Source organism: Cyrtonyx montezumae, unplaced genomic scaffold, assembly GCF_038088225.1.
Source record: "Cyrtonyx montezumae isolate F1298 unplaced genomic scaffold, pur_monq_1.0 scaffold_3, whole genome shotgun sequence".
Classification (NCBI taxonomy): domain Eukaryota; kingdom Metazoa; phylum Chordata; class Aves; order Galliformes; family Odontophoridae; genus Cyrtonyx; species Cyrtonyx montezumae.
In genome coordinates, this window is record NW_027072034.1 from 127497619 (window position 1) to 127518070 (window position 20452).

General features: G+C 38.6%; 1 protein-coding gene across 2 annotated transcripts in view; it reads left to right on the plus strand.

The window, feature by feature from the left end:
- Positions 1-20452, plus strand: part of GRIP1 (glutamate receptor interacting protein 1) — a 199836-nt gene that overhangs the window by 104333 nt on the left and 75051 nt on the right. For both annotated transcript variants that reach the window (XM_065743300.1, XM_065743301.1), the window contains exon 2: positions 524-604. In XM_065743300.1, the coding sequence (XP_065599372.1) occupies positions 524-604 (81 nt within the window). The remainder of the gene's footprint in view (positions 1-523; positions 605-20452) is intronic.

The window sequence follows — 20452 nt, forward strand, 5'->3', positions numbered from 1 at the left end:
GCTGTACTTCAGTGTAAGTGTGCTCGGCGTATTGAGCAACTGTGTTCAGGCGTTCTCTTCACTCAGTTGTTAACTATGGAAAATGAAGAGTCTTCTGGCAGATCCCAAAAGAAAAGGAGAGCATCTCTACAGACAGAATATTCAAAAGGTTCTGGAATACTTCTGAATAGGGAAGGTCCCGCTCTTACTGGAGTCTTGGACACATGGAGCTTCTTAACATGAGGAAAATGAAGGTTTCTGTATTTACTTCAAAACTGAAAAAGGCCTTGCATAACCAGCCTGTCATCAACAAATCGTTCTCTCTGATCTGAGCTTTACCTTATCCTTTTCAGCTGTGTTATTCAGAGCCCTTGTCATTGAGGCTCGACATGGCATTGAGCATCGAATCAGAATTCAGAAGTATCCATCCTCATCTAGCTCTTGTACTCTGCATTGCTAATTTGCAGTAATTAGATTAAAAAGAATTCTGTTGTTTTTAACACTATATTTATCGGTAACTGCAACTTTGCTTGTTTCTGTTTAGATGAGAGTCCTTACACAAAGTCTGCAAACCAGGCAAGGACACCTGATGGAGCACTGTCTGTGAGGAGACAGAGTATTCCAGGTAAGACTTGCCTTGCTTTTTATAACATGTGATTTGTTTGTGAACAGCAAGGTAATACTAATCAAAATTAAACTCGTTATAAAAAGCAAATGAACTAAAGTTGCCAACAAGTAATTTGTAAGGAAGGTTCCACTGGAACTGTACAAATTTTCTACAGTTAGGTTCCCTGGGGCTTTCAGTATGGGGAACATCTCTGCATCTGCCTTTCGTAGCACGTTTCACATGTTGATCACAATAGCTCTTTCATCGGAGGCCCTGAGAATTCTGTTCTTTTATATCTCTTTTCAATGGTGTAGGGAGATTGGCTCATAATTCCATTACTGAATGCTGTCCGAAGTCTTGTCTGCCTGTGGTTTTCTGCCAAACATAAACCATCCTTATGGATTCTGTCATCCAGTCGCTCAGTGCTGGACCCACCAAATCAATGGGATATTCAAACCTTTATGTCTTATAATTACTTCAAACAAGTCTACACAATGTACCAATGAACAGCAATATTATATATGCTATGCAGCAACCTACAGGAGTTTTCACCTCACATGAAATTTAGGGATCAGCTAATGAGAACAAATGAACACTGACAAAGGTTGTGCACAGGCAGAAAAACTGATGTTGCCATTCTCACCTCAAGAGCAGTAACCTCTGACTGGAAGGAAAGATGTATTGAAACAGAAATCAGAAACTGTAAGGTCATGTCGCCCACCTTCTAATGAATAATCATAATATTCTATGCACTCTGTGACCGTATTATGGAAGGAAGTCACACATCCCTCACAGAGGTTATAGATACAAGAGAGCTCAGACTTCTATCATTGCCAGGCTCAGATCTCATCACAGTAACTGAATTATTTCTGAAGGGCCAAGGTACAGTTTGTGTAGATGCCCTCTGCGTACCTATGTGTTTGTGCATGAGTGAGACAGTTAAGAGAGTTGGATGATCTACCATTGCTCAGAATGAATATTTTTGACTACTTAGAATATCTTAGTGATTTACAGATTGTTATTTTCACAATACAATCATGAAAATCCTGTTTTGAAATAAATCAACTGTGTTGTTCGGTGTGCATTCATTGTTACGAGGATTATGCAAGCAGCAACCAGATTTCTTTCTCCAAGTCAATACAAATGAAGATTCATTGTTGTTCAGAGTGAATCAAGTTGTCTATGTGGACACCACTTAACATAATTCTGTAGCTCATGCATCACTAATGTTTAGCATACTGAATCACCTCTTTAAAGAAAATAATGATCTTGTGAATTTTTTCACCTTGAACATAGGAGTTGAAATTTATGGTGTGGTTATTGTATTTACAAATTACTTACGTTATGGTCTGAGTACAGTCTGAAGTTCATGGTTTTAGATAACAGAGAACTGAAGATTTTCAGCTGTATTCTTTAAAGAGAAGGTTTGATGGAAGTCGAACAGGTTGAATTTTTCTTTAGATCATTTAGGTAGGAGTGTCAAATGCTCAGTAGTCATTTATTTTGAGTTCTTAAAAAATTAACTGTATGTTCTGGAATTTTAGTGTACATGTGTATAAGAGAAGACTCCAAGGAGACCTTATAGCAGTTTCCCAGTACCTGAAGGGAGCCTACAGGAAAGCTGGGGAGAGACTTTTCATAAGGGCAGATAGCAACAGGATAAGGGGAAATGAATTTAAACTGGAAGAGGGTAGGTTTAGATGAGATATTAGGAAGAAATTCTTTACTGTGAGGGTGGTGAGATTCTGGAACAGGTTGCCCAGTGAGGCTGTGGACGCCCCCTCCCTGAAAGCATTCAAGGCCAGGCTGGATGGGGCTTTGAGCAACCTGGTCTAGAGGGAGGCGTCCCTGCCTCATGAATACCTTTATAAAACTAAGCAGTATTTTGTGAAGTAACCAACATTTAGGAGTAGAGTGGAGTTCCTGGAAATATCCCCTGAACTTTTTATATCCCTTTGGACGCCTAGAAAATTTGTCCTTCTAAATAGCATCTAATCTTTCTTGTCTGTGGGCAGTTTATCTACATTATTGTTTCTCTTGCCACAGAATGCAGACACATCCCACCAAAGCATTTTGGCAGCAGGAGGAGTACCAGTTGTATTCCCTACTAGTGCTAGGTTGAGACAGATAGTATTGCAGCTGCTTTTGGTTTTGCTTGGGGTTAGGATCTGCCTTCTGACAGTATGTAGGTCAGCTTTAAACAACTTTGGGAAGGGAAGGTGTATGATTATTCTGGTAAATTCTTTGCAACTTGGATGAAGTGGTGTCAGCTGGAGTTACTGTCAGTAATCCTTACATGGAGGGCATATGCTGTATGAAAACCATTCAGTGCGATTTCCTCCAGACTGTATGCCTGGTACAATATTACATTCCCAATGTGCTTTTTTTTAAGGCATGAAGCCCAGTAGTACTTTTGACATCATAGCTGTCTGAGCCACTTGATGCTCCTGTCGTTCCTGAGGTATGGACTGCAGATTTTCTATCCGTTCCCAAGGAATGCTCTGGCCATTACAGCCAGGATAATTTATTTATTTATTTACTTGTTTGTTTGTTTTGAAAGGTGAATGATCCTATCCTTTGGTTTGCACAGGTTTAATAGTCTGTGAAAAGATGCTAGTAAATAAATATTTCCAGGATACATGATCTGAATCTTTCAGTGTAGCTCAGGGTTGTGTCATTTCTCTATGCTTGGTGAAGGTTCCTTCTTGTAACGTTTATATTGACTTAAGAGGATTCCAGTGCTCCTTCCCTTGGCCAGATAGGAGAAAAAGGACCTTTCATCACTATGGGATGTGAAACTGCTGTATCAACTGTTAACTCCAATATGTTGTTTTTATCCTTTCCTGTGTAACTGTATTGAAAGTGCAGTGTTGATGAGCAAAGACCAAATGCACAAAGAAGTAACATAATGCTGTAGAGGTTACATGGATCTCAGACTTGGTTTATTTTACAGGAAAAAAAAAAGGTTGAAATAATTAAAGTCAAATGAGCACAAACTGTGAAATCAGTGCACTGAGTTTAATTCCTTTCATCCCCAGAAGCAGGGAATGGATTAAGCTTCTCTCTGGAGCAGAACTGGCTCACTTAAGATGCAGAATACATTATTCATGTGATGAGGGTACATGTCATATTTATCATGTCTTCACATGGCACAAAATCAACAAGCAACAGATCCATTCAAAGGGATTTACAGAACTGATGAAATTATAGTTAAATCAAATTATGGGCATTCATGTAATTGCAGTTTGAGGGCTGGAATTAATCTTGCAGATGTGTAGGTGTTGTCATTATATATAAATGATTGTTTGAAACATTCTTTTAGCTTTACCATCGGGATTTCTTAATTGTAAAAGGGAGGCTTGAGTTGACATCAACAAGACAAGCAGTGTTGTGCAAAGTAAGAAATAAACATTTTTTTTTCTCTCTAAACCTTTTAGACTGTTAGTGGGGCACATAGGGTGCTCGGAAAGCAATGCCTCCCATTTATCTCCATGGAAACTACAACAGTGCAAAGAGCATGATAACACTAGTAGGTAGTGCAAGTTCTCAGTCATAAAACACTTTTTCAGCATCGTCATCACTATTACTTTCAGAACAGCCCTCTTATTATAAGGGCTATTGCTACTCTGCCCATGCAGTAGGCTACAGAGGCAGTGGGGCTGCATGCTGTACCTCACCCAGGAAGCTGTCACTGCCAGACTAATGCTTAGACAACGTCAATGCAAACAGTGTGTTTTTAAGCTCATGGGTGAGACCCTTTCCTCAGTATCACAGATGCAGATGGAAACATCTGCTATTTAAAGATAAAGTATCTAGTGCTCACAGTGGCTGATCCCTAGGTTTAGATGGCCGAGGTTCCCATGGATTCCTGGGCTACAATCGGTGTGCCCAAGACCAAATAGGTGCTTGGCACAGAGCAAGTTCGGGATCAATAGCACTTGAGTCAAAGATGTATTTTCTTTTGTAACCTACTCCTGTGAGACCTTTATAGACAGGGTTAAATATTCCAGCAGTAATGATATTGAAACATAAGCTAAAGATAAGCATGTGCTGGGTGCTGAATGTGGACCGGCCTGGAGAGCTGTTCCCATGCTTCCAGACTAAAATCCAATACCTTCTTATCTGTTGAAACAATGTGGAGAAATCTGTTGACACTAATGCTGTGTAAATTGTTCACTTAATTTATTTGTCTGTTTTCAATTCACTTGCTGAAACCTAGAGCAAAAATCACACAGGCATGAAAATAATTACGTGTTAGAAGAAAGGCACTGTAAATTTGAGGCTGATTAAAATACTTTGTAAAACCTGAAGCAAGAGGGATTTTTGGTTTTAGCCCAATTCTGTAAACGCTTTTAATTGATTCTGAGGAGTTTCAATTTAGGAAAAAAAAAAAAACAATTTTAAAGAGCTGAAATGATCCATCTTCTCTATGTTTTACTTCTGGTGGCTGAAATCATTAAAGTTTTAGTTAAATTCCGCAAATAGTTTTGTTTGGGTCAAAAGAGTATTTTTAAGGGAAGAGCTTATTTTTATGTTATATATTTGACCTTAAATTGAAAAAATAATGATTTTTACTTCTTGAATCTACTGATGCAGACATCTGCACTATGGAAGAGTTCCAGAAATGTGAAGTGTTGTGGCTCAGAGTGTTCAGGGGCTCAGAACAGCCACGGTGCACCACGTGCTCTGGGATGGCCATTGGAACTCTGTAAGTCCAGTGTTACAGCCTAGCTGGGAAAGCCCAGTCCTGGAGCTCTCACTCTCTAAACAAAATTCCAGTTCAAAGAATTGGCAGCAAATAATGAGAGGACACAGTGGGAGTATTTCTCAAGCAGAGGAGCTTTCTTTTTTTCCAAGACAGAAGAAACAACATAGCTGCCTGTCTGCATCACTGCTTACACCCCCAGCCAGCGCTCCTTCAGGTCTCAGTCCTCACCACGCTGCCTTTGATCCCACAAAGCCCTCATGCTCCAGCTCAGCCACCCTCGAGACCCCTGGAGCTGCTGCACCTACCCGCAGCTCGCCCAGCATCCTCCTACCCCACAGCAGTGTCTGCTCTGCTGAACTGGCGGATTGTTTTTATAGCAAGAGTACATGCCAACCCTGCAGGAAATCCAACTGGGTGTTATAAAGCATTCCGTTGATGTTTTCTCCACCATGGGAGTCTGTGTTCCTCTCTGAGATACGATGATTATTATTAATCATTTGCATGTTTTGTACGCAATTGCACAGTTGCTTTAACAGGTCGGTTGTTAAAGTAGGTCACTCTGCTCTGATGGAAAATTATAAAGACTTTGAAGCCTGGAATTAAACTGACCATATTTCTCAGTTCCTTTGTACATACATGAGTAGTGCACCTTCTTGCCAGTGTACCTGATTCTTTGAAGCACGCTGTAGTACAGCTTTCCTATTTTGGTGCTGTGTTTGATCTCAAAAACAGAGCTCACCACCAAGCTGAAGGGAGAACAGAATATATGTACAGCCCTAGGCACATCTGCAGCTCTGCTATCACCATGATTATCAGTCTTGCAGCCTCATTTTTTGAGGAGCTTGGTGACAGAATTTTTATATAAAAATGAAATGTTAACAAACTCAATTTTAGTGTATGCTGAATTGTGAACTACTGAGCTGGAATGGATCACGTACAAACGAAAAAATCATACAATGCCATGCAGAGGTAATATTTACAGAGCTGCTGCCAAACCAACCAAACAAGCAAACAATCTACTGTATGATGTAGCATCCTCTGTAATGGCTTAGGACACAAAATATTCCTGGGAGAAATAATGGCATAGTAGATTCTTGTAGTAGCAACAGTAATTAACTCCCTGGGAATTTTCAGCTTCTGTGATGTTCAGATGTACAATATGTATTACAGACGAAAGCAGCAATGTAGTTTTCTTCTGTCCATTGGCTCTGAACACATTTAGGTCCCATCATCTGTTCATGAAAACATGGAAGAATGCCATGTTCCTCCTCCCTGACCCCCAGCCTGATGTGCAGCAAAATGTTCACGTCGTGTCTCAGGCTGCACCAAATGTGCCTCTCCTGAGAGGTTTGTCTGCTGCCCTCAACCCATCAGCTTGGATGTAGGTCAGGTGGAAACCAAAGAATTTGAGAGACCTCAAGACTTCCCTTGGTATGGTTGTCATTCCTTGGTAGCATGCAGAAGTATCAGTTTAACCCTAAAAACAAGAATACCTTGCTATAACAAAAAAAAAAATAATTAAAAAAAATTAAATTATATGTATTTCCACAATCCACCGTAGGCTAGATAGAGCCAGAACATGCAGACTCTTTATGACATGCTTGAGCTGCTAATATAATGCTGCAGTAGCTGAATTTAATGTGTGTGTGTGATATGCTACAATTTCAGTGAGAAGGTCTGTACAATATAATATAATAGCAGGATAGACATTGTGTATTATTTTTCTTTTACAAGATAATCCTAGAAACAAGACAGAAATATAGAAAGTAATACAGAGAGATAGGAGGAAATGAAAAAGAAATCCACATGGATTAAAATAAAAATTCAAACCTGCGATGTTATCTGAGGATAGAAGTTTCATTAATGCCATTGCTCAGGACAGAAGACAACTCTCAGGTTTTTCTGGTTGTAGCCCAGCTTTTACAGTCTGAGTCAGTTTCGCTGACAGACAGATGATCTGTCTCCTTGGCTGGAGGCTTTTCTACACACAGACACATCTCAGGAGTTTTGTTTCCTCTGTGATTAACACAGCATTGGCAAGACAACGTGTGCTCAAAATCAGCTGTTCTCATGTCTACAGTTTACCCTGTTACTTTCCTTCTGTAGGAGCCCTCCAGGCTCCAGTGCCAGGGAAGCCACAATGATGGAATTGATCCTGTCTGCTTTCTGGGGTTCTACTGATCTGTAGGCCCCTTGGAGAGATTTGCCATGGGACCGCCACCTTCTCCAGAAACATTGTGTAACTTACCCTCATTGCCTTCCTCAGCCTCATCGCAACCTGTCTTGCCTTTCACTTCAGATTTAGTAAGCACTCAGGTTTCACAGATGCAGCACTATCTGCCTAATCCTTTGTTCCTTACCAGAATGTTAAGTAGTCTTCTGGCTAACTGGTTTTGTAGATATAAAGCACATTTTGCCTGGGGAAACCTCCACAGTACCATCCTCTTCCATTTTTGTAGTTCCCATTGTAGAAAAAAGAGCTCATTACAGAAGTAAAACCTGAAAATTATGTACATATGCATCTATTTATCAGTAAATGCAGAGCTAGGAAGTTGAAGTTGCATCTACACAAGCATTTTTTCCTCCATTTGCATTTGTTTCATAGACACTTCTATTGTGTGCTTTTTAACATCGGCACAGAATATTCAGGTTTGCCACCGAAGATATTTTTAACATTTGGAAATCCATTAACGATGACCTCTGGAGTCACAAATATGATGGCTTAGTATCATGGGTCATTTCCTAGGAGAAGCAAGTGCTCTGACCTGTGAAACGCAGATCACAGACTAGTCAGCTTTTCTGCACTTGAGGTGTTTATTATATCCGCAAAGTCATTTGCTGATTTTCATGTTTGATGAGAGACTGCAGTTGCTGTATCATTTATAGTCTTGCCTGTTTGCTGAGTGTTTGTTTAACCTGCTGGAGGTTTATCAAATGGGTTGTGCAGCATCTGCAAAGCTACATCTCTTTTACTTCTCTCAGCTGGAAATTCCTGAATTTGCTTTTACATTTAATATTGAAAAAGAGGAGACTTTTTCCTTGTCCCTCCAGATCCACCAGAATAACTTCGATGGAATGGTTTTGTGTATGTTGATAAACCCAAAAGGAATCTCTCTCACTGAAAATGAAAAAAGCTCATTGAGCTCTTACCCAAACAAGATTTCTGTTGATTTATTTATAAAATTTGTTTACTGAGCAACAATCACATTACCACACTAATGCTTTTCAGTACTGAAAGGAATTAGAAGAGAGATCTAATCCCATTCATTTCATGTTAGATGAAAGAAAAAATGAAGAAAATGCTCTTTTTGAAATATCCAGCTGATACAGGACCACCGTGATGATGTCTGAGAAGATAAATGTCTTCAAAATATTTTCAGTTTTATATAAATTTTGATCATGGGTGCAGTCAATAACAGTCTTTGTAGCTGATGGTACTGAACACCTTCATTTATGCATATTTGAGTTTAGCTGTCTATAATTTTACCAAACTTCAGGCTTTCAAAATATATTATACTTAATTATTCCTGCAGCAGTTTTTCCCAGTGGAATTAATTTAGCTATTTGTAATAAGATAGATAAAGATAAAATCCAATATGTCTCTGAGAACATTGTAAAAAAACTCTCACCACTGTTTAACTCTCTACATTTACTATACATGTGCATTTGGGGGCAGAGGTGGCAATTTTGAGAGGGTAGCTCTGTATTCAACAAATGTGTCTCGGCACCATCCTTCCTATATGTACTCTACTGGCCATTTGTTAGTTGAATCGTAGAATCATTAAGTTCGGCTCAGTGCCACATCTGCATGTTTCTTGAACACCTCCAGGGTTGTAGACTCCATGGCTTCCCTGGGCAGCTTGTGCCAATGCCTCTTCACTCCTGAGAAATTTTTTTTTTCTAATATCCAACCTGAACCTCCCCTGCTGTAATTTGAGGCCATTACCTGTTTCTGACTGAAAATATATTGTGGAGCTTCAGGGCATTTCCTGAGGTTGGAAGTGCCATCTCCTGGGTGTTTTCCTGCATGACTTCAGCTTGCTTTCAGAATCCACACAGGGAAAGCATCCTTGTGATGCTTGACTTCATTTGCTTTACTCAAAGGGTTGGTGATGTCTGTTGAAAAATTTATTCCCCTTTACAGGCTTCAGTTGGAAGAGGGAGTAGGCTGTAGAAGCCATGTGAGGAGAGAGAAACCAGGAAAAGCCAAACAGGCAGAAATATAGATGATCAAGACTAGGTTGAATGAAGGGTATGGAAGCATGGTCTCTGAAAGAGAAACTGAATAGGCTGGGTGAATTTGGAAAGGTGGGGAAAGCTATGTGCTCATTAAAAAAGTCATGGTAAGAGGGGATGAGCACAGTGAGATCTGTAACCGCCTGTAACCGATCACAGTCAGTGGCTGAATGCAAGACTCATCAATCCCAATAACTTTTGTTGTCCACCAAGAAGTTGTGAAACTTTACTTTGACAGTCTCCTGTGGAACAGTTATGTGCACATGCCAGTTTCTTTGTTTTAGGTAACTGGGTACCTGAAGCTTGGTACTGACTTCTTCAAGACCACTATATTTCCACATGATAGCAAGGCTGGGGTTTGGGAGAGGAGCACTAATGGAGGGAGACGGTCTTAAGATAAGTGGTGTTATATGAGGAGAAAAGTCTGAGAGGATGCTCAGGTTCCTCAGTATATTCAAAATTTAGGAAATGTGTTAGAAATTTTTTGTGCATTATCATTTTCACTTGAAATCTGTTTACATGCTGTCCTGTAAATTATTACTAATCCAGTATTGGTGCAAAAATGTGGGTTCAACACAAAAACTGATTTCTGCATCATTTGGTTGAGATGATCCTCTTGGATTGTCAGCAGACAGGGAGAGTAAGCAGCAAATTTCTGCATGCAGACCAGATTCAAAAAGAGTCAAACAAATTAATCAGCAAGAGATTCACAAATAAATTCTACAAAGACTGAGGAGGAGTGTAGAGTCCATTATCACAGTGCCAGGTGTTGGGGAATTGACAGGACTGTACAAAACAGCCAAGCTCTCTGTCTCCTCTTCTTGCTTTGCAATACAGAAAAGGACTAGATGGTTTGTTAGTCTTACCCAACGGAGAGAAGTTGAGAATATTTTTTATCATTTGCAGTTGTTAGATTATTTTGTTTGTACATCATAGATAATTTGTCTTTTTAATGACATTGTTGTGGTAGGCTAGTTCTAGTTTATTTTCTGATTCCTATTTACAGGATTTAATGTGTGCTTTTCGTCTGTTTTTTATGAATCTCCCATTCAGTTTCTGCAGTGATTATAAATTCAGGAAATGGAGATAGCAAGGGGATAATACATCACCTACCAAGATAACAGCTCTTTGACACCAAAATATACTATCCCAGATCCAGATAATAACTGGCGTATTCTTATATATATATAATATGCATTCTCTTTTTTTTTTTTGTTTTGTCATAAGATTCTATGTCCATTTGGTTAATATGAAGTAGTTTAATGTATTTCATGTTGATGGAAAAGCAACTGCTAATATTCTTCTTTGTTTAATAACATTTTCATGCTCTTTCTTCTTTTTGGTATCAAAAGAAGAGAATCTGTTTTGATGCTTATGCATCTTCCTGATCACAACGATGTGCATTTATGCATCATAGCATAGAATAAAGGAGTTGAACTTCCTGTTTTTGTAAGACCATAAGTTAACTATAACATCGCTACACACTAGGTTTTGTTTCCATTGTATTTAAAAATGCAGTGGTAAGGACAAAGCACTTATCCTTTCAGTTTATATCTTAACTTTACCCTTAGCTGTGAGTTTTGGAGGAGTTAGTAGGCCAAAAGAGACCCTGCTGGCCATCTAAACAAAATACATGATATCCCTGAATTTATTTCTGTTTAATTTTGTGTTTTAATTATGCTTTAGGGGAACACCCATTAACTTCACTGTTTTTCTTTCTAGGTTGAATTTGTGTAGTTTCTGCTTCCCCTCATTTGTGGTAGAGTCATCTTTCATCAAAATTCAGTTTGTCCTTTATAGGCACTTCATTATGAAATCACTTTTTAATCTTCCCCTTGTTAAGGTAAACAGATCATGCTTCTCCAATCCTCTGCTCCCAGGCATGTTTCCTTAACTATTTGAAAAAGTCTTTTCTGATTCTCTTGCCCTCTCTTTGATTATTAATATTCTCATTGAATCTTTTCATAAGAATGAGATAAAGCATCTAAGTGATGATCTCTAAATACAAAGGTGTAGTAAGGAATCTGTGTAAAACTGCTTTATTTATATGGTCACAGTTTGTGTTATTCAGCCCAGTGAGGGTTTTGATTAGCTGTCAGGATTCCCAAATCCTATTTGTCTGCATTAATTTCATAATTAATCTACTGGCACATTTCTTTAGTATCTCTTATATTACTGGAGTGGCAGACTTTATTAACTTCCTAGGTGAAATACAGGCTAGTAGAATGCAGATGTTTATCTTTTTTATTTATTATCCTTGTCCATATTCTAGATATCATTCTTATGTTATATCTGCATGTTCTTGGGATCTACTGATGTTGTGTGAAGAAATGTATACAGGCTGTTCAGTAAAGTCACACCTACTAATGAGCTAAAGGGAGTACAGAGAGAGTACAGAACAAAAAATAAAAGGCGTGTTTTAATAGGAGAAAATAAGAATGAAGCGAAAATAGAGTGCTTTTTATGCTTTTATCCACAGAAAACATTGGTGGAAGGACAGTGAATATCAATCCAGGCAGGAACAGGTACTCATTTTCAGCGCTGATTAATTTTATCAGTGAAGCAAACCAGGTCAGCATAATAGTTAACTGTGAGAAAGGATTCTGTCAAGACTTCCATCTTAGAATGACATTGTGACCCTAAACATTTGTCAGATAAATGATACAAAAAATGAGCTTTGACCTCAGTGGTAGTAAAAACTCAGTGTTACAGAAAGGCACGGGACACATGCTGAAGCTGGATTTTAGGTATCGCTGTAAACCATGGGTGATCACATTTGATTATATACTGTTAATATTGATCCCAAGAACAATACTAATATAAACAAAAGTGAAAATTGATAGGAGGTCATATAGGGAAATCTTGCTGTTAGACCAAGACCAAATCTATCAAAAATAGCTAGTGCTGCAGTACAGTTGGAAGAGTATGTTTAAAATAACTTTCATGGGATATAGTCACGTGGGAGTAAACACATCTGCTCTTAAAGAAGTTTTCAGATTGGGTTCTGATATGTTATTAGTTCTGGAATTGAAAATTAAAAAATGTAGCAAGTATATTTGAAAGTCATTACAAACTTGTAGCCACAAAACCAGATGCCCAGTAAGGCTTTTCTGTAATTTTATGTTAAGGATGGTAGGAACCTCTAATGAGACCATTAAAATCCAAGAGTTTTATTCCTTAACCACTAACTAAAGGTAATGGTGCAACAGAGAGCAGATAGTGGATGGGAATGCAGTAAAAATCATGGAGTTCGACTTATTTAACCCCACGCCACTGAAAATAATAGGCAAACTGTTTAAGTAAGCCAGCAGGGATAATAGCTGAATATGATTGTAATGTACAGTAGGATGCGCTTTCTGTGGTCTGTACTATGGGTGCTAGGAGACTCTGGATATTTTTGACAGGCTGTGAATACATTTTATTGTACCTTATTTCCTTATGGAGAAGGTTGGAGTTGAGTTTAGAATGTTTTACATGCTGATGAAGTGCAGATTTCAATGTATTTGCAACACTGTTAAAATGACTTTGACTAATAATTGGCACCTGGGGATCAGAAGGAATCAGGGCGCATCTTGTATTCTTCCAATACATGCAGTTTTAAAAATAAAACATTATAATATCAAAATGATATAAAATATTCTTAGACGTGGTGGAAGTGACATTGGCGGGTATCTTATCTCCATTGTGAGCTGGAGAAGTAACATGGAGGCTGCTTCTTATGTATAAGTTGTCATCTGCTATGGGTCTTCACTGGAGAAAAGCACGATGATTGTACAGAACTGTAATAGTGTGAACATCACTTGCTGTAGACTTTGCTAAAGCAGCGAGGGGAAGAACATCCATCCAGAGCACACATTCTTCCTGCAGGTGTTCTGTGGATGTATAAGCCAGGACTTTCCTGGAAACTGTTGCTGGTGAAGACAGGCTGGTTGGAGGTATGAATTTTGCAGTACTTGTAAAGGAGCAAAGCTTCAGGGTAGGCATGGTGACATCACCACGGAAGTGCTCTTTCTCTTCTTTAACTTGATAAATTGGTCTAAATTTTATTGGCACCTTTTTTCTTGTTTTGACTTTGTGTCTGGTGGGGGGCTCTGGTGTTACACTCACATAAACACATTGGAGTGAAATTTTTTTAAGTAAATCTGCCCTTAGCAGAAGAGGCTTTTGTGGGGTGGGACCTTCAAGACATTTATACAGAGCAAGCTTAGAAGAAAAATTTGTACAAGAGTTGTATGCATTTTACAAACGCCAAGAAAAAAAATGAGGACAAATACATTTACTGGATAGTTCTGTTCAGGAACATTTACTTTCAATCAAAAAAATTGTGGAGGAGGTGACCTTCAGAATAAGCTAAATTGTGGGAATTACAATAGAACCTCTCTAGAAACATTTGCTTTTAGTGATGCTTTTAGCCTTCTTTAGGCTTCTTCAGTTTAGAGAATATTAGACACCACCAGCAGGCTCTCCTGCTCTCCTACGAAGGATATGAGCCTAATTGTAGGAAATCCAACATTATACCCATAAGTGATTGCTGACCTTTCTGTCCCTTGTAATGAACTGATTAGTGTGTGCTTACGAGTAAAAACAGATTCTAGCATGGCAGACATTTGTTGGCATAAATCTAAGCCTCATAGGGTGCATTAAAATTGGCACGATGCACTCTCATTCACTGTGCTAAGGTAAATAATGTTGTCAAAGTGACAGAAGCACTAAATGTGGTTGCATGCTTGGCATATGGTATCCTTCATATGTATGTCTAAACTATAGCACAGGCTGTTGGTTAGGAAAAAAGCAAACTGTTAATTCTGAGTACCTGATGTAAGTTAAGGACTGGAGCAGCATCCCCAAAGATTTTAGTATCAGTCTGTAATTAGACCTCTGGTCCATTTATTTGTCAGTATGTAATTAATTAAAAGAAAGCACATTAAATCATTTGTTATTGTCCAAGTGTTAATCTGACATATAAAAAAGTACTCCCCCTCCCTTTTTTTTTTTTTCTCTGTATCTAAAATCTAAATCACAGTGCCTTTTTGCAAAGAAAAGCTGGAAATGGATGTTAGGGAGTTCAGCTATTTTAGGTTAATGCATTTGATGTCGTATTTGGAACATGCAAGCAATGTATGATTTATGCAGTCATGATTGCTATAGTCACGTGACTAAACCTACCGCAATTTTTCAAAGCACTTGAGCTGTACAGTGATACAAAGACAAAGAAGATTTTGAGCACCAGTCTTCTCAGTGAGCTAATGGCAATTGTGGATGCTCAGTGCCTGATCATGGGCTAATACGTGCAGTATTAATGTGTGCTTATGTGGTGCCCATTCACTTTCTGTGATAATTGTGGAATACATGGCAATTTAGACAAAGGAGGAATTCACATAGGTATATTCTTGCAGCTGTGCATTTTACTGTTTCACTGCAGTGATTTCCCCAGCAACCTTGACTATATAATAAGTTAGTTCATGCAAATGAGTGCATCTGTCTTCATTCCTCTTTGCCACAAGTTCATTATGCATACATTAAACCTGGAGGAATAAGTTACAGAGATTGATTAGAGAGCTATGGAGAATAGGTTAGCAGACAAGAAATGCCTGAATTATTCCTGGTTTGTTTGCTCTTTTCCTATTGGCAAATGTCTTTAACAGAAATAGTATATCCTTGTGGATTTAAATGCTTATTGGCAGCTAAAGTTATCAGTATTCCTGTGATTCAGCAAATTTTAATATAAGCCAGTAGCGTATTTTATAGTTATTTAACTCCGTTTCTTTGGCTTTGACAATATGTTTTCTTCATACTGAATGTTGAGTAAGTTAATGGTCCTTTTGTCACAGGCACTTCTTTCTATATAACACCAAATGAAAAGTTTCAGTGCATCCTATTTGTCAGTAGTTGCTGCGTACTAAATTCACCCCTTAGCCATTTACAACTTCAGTTTTATATCAGAATGGAGTAGAGATAAAGGATGAATCATTATCAGATCTCTTTTTAAAATATTCATAGCTGTGTATTTTTTCAGCGTATCTTTGAGCTACTGCCTTTCAAGCATCAGTATTTCTGTGCTGTGCTTTTCACAAGGCTACAGAGTAAGCAGACCATCAGTGTGTCATTGACCACTGAGCACAAAGGACAACAGGTAAGATCTGTAGGAAGTATGTGCTAGGAGTTGTCTGATCTTCCACAGAGACTTTGATAAACACTTTGTCATGCTGCATCTCCCTCCACACTACAGAGTGCAAAGATAGAGTGCATGCATCATTCAGCTTTGGCTAGCCTACAGACTGCACATGTTCCCTAAAAACTTTGTCTGCTCCTTCGTCTGAGTACTAGAACTGTTGCGCTGGCCCACTCCTCCGCCTTTGCTACAGGAAATTGCAGTCTTCATAATGTACACTTGAAAATTCACCATCCATCATTGAACGTTTGCACAACAATTTATCCAAAAAGGAATGACACCACTACTTCATTCACAGAATTACAGAATCACAGAATTGTAGGGGTTGGAAGGGACCTCCAGAGATCGAGTCCAACCGCCCTGCCAAAGCAGGCTCCCAAGACCTGATCCTTCTGATCCTTCAGCCTCCATTTTACAAGTGAGCTCAGCTCAAAAAAAAAAAAAAAAAAGAAAAGAAAACTGATATTACGTATTAACTATGATGCTAAATTATGTATCAGCTGTAGGCCATTACAGGGAACTCAGATTACCTTAAGTAAAAATAAACGGTGACTCAAATGGAAAAATGGGATGTAATGACACTATTGCTAAAACTTACCTAGTAGCTGGAGGTCAAGAGGATTTGAAACATTGAAAGAAGCTGGAAAACGTCTTAAATGTCAAAAACCTAAGTAATTTGGACAGCTCTTAATCTAAAATGGGAAGAAGATTAAAGGGTGATTTGATCAGAGTTTACACTTACGTAACTTCAGGAATATTCTGAATGTAATGGCAGGAGTATAACAAGGTCTTGGAGTTGCAGACTTAGCTACTCCCATTCAAATAGAAATTACCAGTGTACTTAGCAAATTTGCCATCACCTGATGCTTTCAAAGTTGGGTTGGATATCTTTTTAGAAGATACACTGTAGATATTACTATGCAACTATAGCAGATATTACTATGTCTGTGATTCCATGGTATCCTGTTTCTCTGCTTGTGTTACTCAGGTGATCAAGGAAAGGGTTCTTCCTACCTTGAGATACACATATGCAATTGATCCTTTAGGCAATTCTGCATGATCAATTTTGGTAACTGTAGAAAGCAAAGAAACTGGGACAGTCAGACTGCTTTTGTGGGCAATGCCATCTCAATACAAATGAACACTGATTAGCATGAGTTCTCCTGGTGCTAATTTTTCAGTAATGGAAATAGGAAGCTGGGAGTGTATACATCAGAATTATGAGAAGAAGGTGAATAAATCAAAGTGTCACATCAGCGTCTGTGCTGTTCTATACAGCAGCATTTTCAGTAGAAAAAGGAGGAGAATTATTGAGACCCTCATCAAACTTAGGCTGAAATGTAGAGAAAAATAATGCTGTCATGTGGTCTGTCCTTTCTACACCGATTGCATCCATCAGTAATGCAAAGATGTGTTCAGGGAAGCACTTCAAAACATGGGACATTCTTTGCTTTAAGATTTGGTTGCTTATAGCAGAAAGCATCATTTTCAAAAGGAGACGGGTGTTTTATCTACTTTGGGAGTAGAGATTTTAGGTAACTATGGATGTTAGGTCCAGCTCAAAAGTACTTCTTACTTGTTTCAGAAATAATGTGGTTAGCAGCACTAGGGAGGTGATTGTCCCCTATATTCAGAACTTGTGAGGCCACACTGAGTACTCTGTTCAGTTTTGGGCCCTTCATTAAAAGAAAGATACTGAGGCCCTGAAGCACGTCCAGAGAAGGGCAGTGGAGCTATGAAGAGTCTAGAGCAGCTGAGGAAACTGGGACTGTTTAGTCTTGAGATAGCTCAAGGAGCCCTTATTGCCCTCTACAACTGTCTGAAATGAGGTTGTGGCAAGGAGGGGGTTGGCCTCTTCTCACAGGTAACAGCAATAGGATGAGAGGTAATGGCTTTAAGTTGCACCAGGTGAGGTTAAGGTTGGATATTAGGGAAAAATTTCTTCTCAGAAAGAGTGGAACAGGATGCCCAGGGAGGTGGAGGAGTCACTGCCTCTGGAGGTATTGAAGGAAACATGTAAATGTGACACTAAGAGACATGGTTAGTGGGCATGGTGATGGTGGATCGATGCTGGACTTAGTGATCATTTCCAACCTTAACGATTCTATGATTCTACTCATTTCCTTTCCAAGCATAAAACTGACACTGTGTGGAAGCAGAAATATTTGATCTTTGGAAAGCCCTGAAATGTGTATTGAAGAGGTTGTTAAGGTTGAGACCATTAAGTCATTCATCACTGTGCTTTTTGTGCTGAAGCCTCCATTGTTCTTGCTTCAGAAAGCTCTGCCTTGACAGTTCGGTGGGCCTCAAGGTGGAACAGATCTTTACCAAAGTTAAGGATGTAGGTCATTGCAATGGCTCAGGCAGTGCAGGTGGCAATTGACATATAAATACATACTCTCCCAAGGAATGCTGTCAACAAAAGTGTTAGAAATTCACAGCTAACTCGGAAGATAAATGTGCTGTAACTAGAATACATTGTTGAGTGAATTTGCAGTTCACACTCTGTCTTTATTCCCACCATGGTACAAAGTGGTGTTCTAGGCTCGTGTTTCTTGGATGTAACAGCAACAAAAAAAAAGTTGTATATTGTGATTCCATTAAATCTGCATCTTAGAGAAATACTTGAAAGTATTCATATTTCCTGAAGACAGATGTTCTAATGCTTTATAAATTTATCAATAATTTATCCTCTAATTGAATTTTCCTGCCAAGATTTGCTCAGGGATTATGAATTGTAATTCTGTCATTTTTACACTTAAGATTTAAGCTTATCTTACATTCTAAATCCATTTTAATTAAAATACATTGATTGTTCTTTTATATACTTATAAGAATTCAAGCTTGTAATTTGATTCTTTACCTATAATAGGGAATTATAAAACTTTGATGTTGTATGTTTCCAATTTCTTTCTAAGCAGATGTTCTGTACTACATTACATTCCACCTCTACAGACACCTGCACAAACGCAGAAAACAAGGAGCACATGAGCAAAGAATGACAGAAAGATACCTTAAAAATACGATCTCCTTCAGATGGCAGTTTTAAACATTTTTAGAGGCTGTGGTGGTTTGCCCTTCCCCACCAAGCAGTCAAAAACTAGGTGAAATGAAAATAAATAGTTCCCACCTGTCTCCTTACTGTCTGCATTAATTTCATTCCTCCACAAGCCCTGTTGTTAGCCAGGTTAAGAAAATATAGAGGGAAGGGCTTGCTGTTTTTCTGACTAGGTTCTTGATGTTTTCCGTTAACGTAGTTTGAAAAGCAAACTACGGAGAGTAGAATTAAGGATCAGTCACTGACAGTATTTTCTAGTAGCTCCAGTTATTAAAGGAATCAGATGACATCATTTATATTGAGATAACTCAGATTAATGGTTTTGTATTCACAGTATATTGATGTGAAAACTGGTTTTATGTGGTGCCATGCCATAGCTTGCCATTTTTGCATTTTCTGACAAATGTTTTTCATCACTCCTATATAAGAGAGGTGGATTCAGGTAGAAGTGGAATGTTCGGCTCTTTGTCATGTGCCTTTGCTTGGATGGCTGTGCTGCTGCTAGAAATGCACTGGGACTGTTTGCCATAACTGCACACTAGGCTGTAGGATGGAAATGTTATGTCTTACTAAAGTAATAATGGTTTACCTCTGGTCACTCTCAAAAATGAGAAGAAATGGAGTTCTCCAGCAGCTGCTTGTGAGTTTTTCTGTCAGTGTCACCAAAAACAATTTTTGTAGGAAATATCTCACTCTTACGGTTCTGCTAAACATTTATCTCCTGAAATGTATTCACTGAAGTTACTGTGTGTGGTTAAATAACTGTGTCGTATACTGCATAGTGATACAGTTCTGCTAACAAACTGATATGTCTCATCATACTGATAAAGAAGAGGCTTTTGAATGGTAGTTATTTAATTTCAGTTTTAGTATGTTTATGTTGACTTCAAGTTGTTTAGTGTCTAAACAGGCTTTCAAATCTAGTACTTATGTTTGATGCTAAAATGAAGAACATACCTGTTGTATACCTACATTTTGATTTAGAGATATTTAGCTGCTATCTGCTTTTTTATGCCTAATATGAAAAACGTCCCCAGAACCAAATAATGCAAGAACAGAGCTCTTTTTAGCTGGGAAACAAACCAGCCTAAATACAACCTGTGCTGCCATGTCTGTAGGCTTAGCATTTTAAGTGAGTTGTATCATCATATTCCATATATTGCAGCCTGTGGTGGATCATAAAATATCACTGTTTGCTTCTCTGTGTCATGCTTAGGCCAGGCAATAGCCCGACCTCTTCTAGTTCATGAATGCTGATGCAAGGCATATTTTTTTAGGTAATATTTCCACATTGGCGATGTTATCCTGTGGACTTATACACCTTCAAAATAGCTGTCAGTATAGACTGAGTCTATTTTAGGCAAGTTTGGTGCGTGAGCCTTGCTGTCACTAGTAGGTATACATTTTGGGGCACTGTCTGTCCATAGGCTTGAGGAGATGGCATAGAGTAGGTTAAGGTCAGCTTCATGTTTCCAGACTCTCTTCATCATTGCGTTTTTGTCTGCTGGCATTTTTTTTTTTTTAATGAAAATTTAGGTGTTTTAGCAGTTATTGACAGCCAGTCAGGAAAAGGGCAACAAGGAGCAGAGTGTTCATCACCTGCTGACATATCTCTTGTCATATTGAGAGAAATACAGCTACCCACAGGACGTGAAACATTGAGCAGACATGATGTCCGCAGGATAACAAACT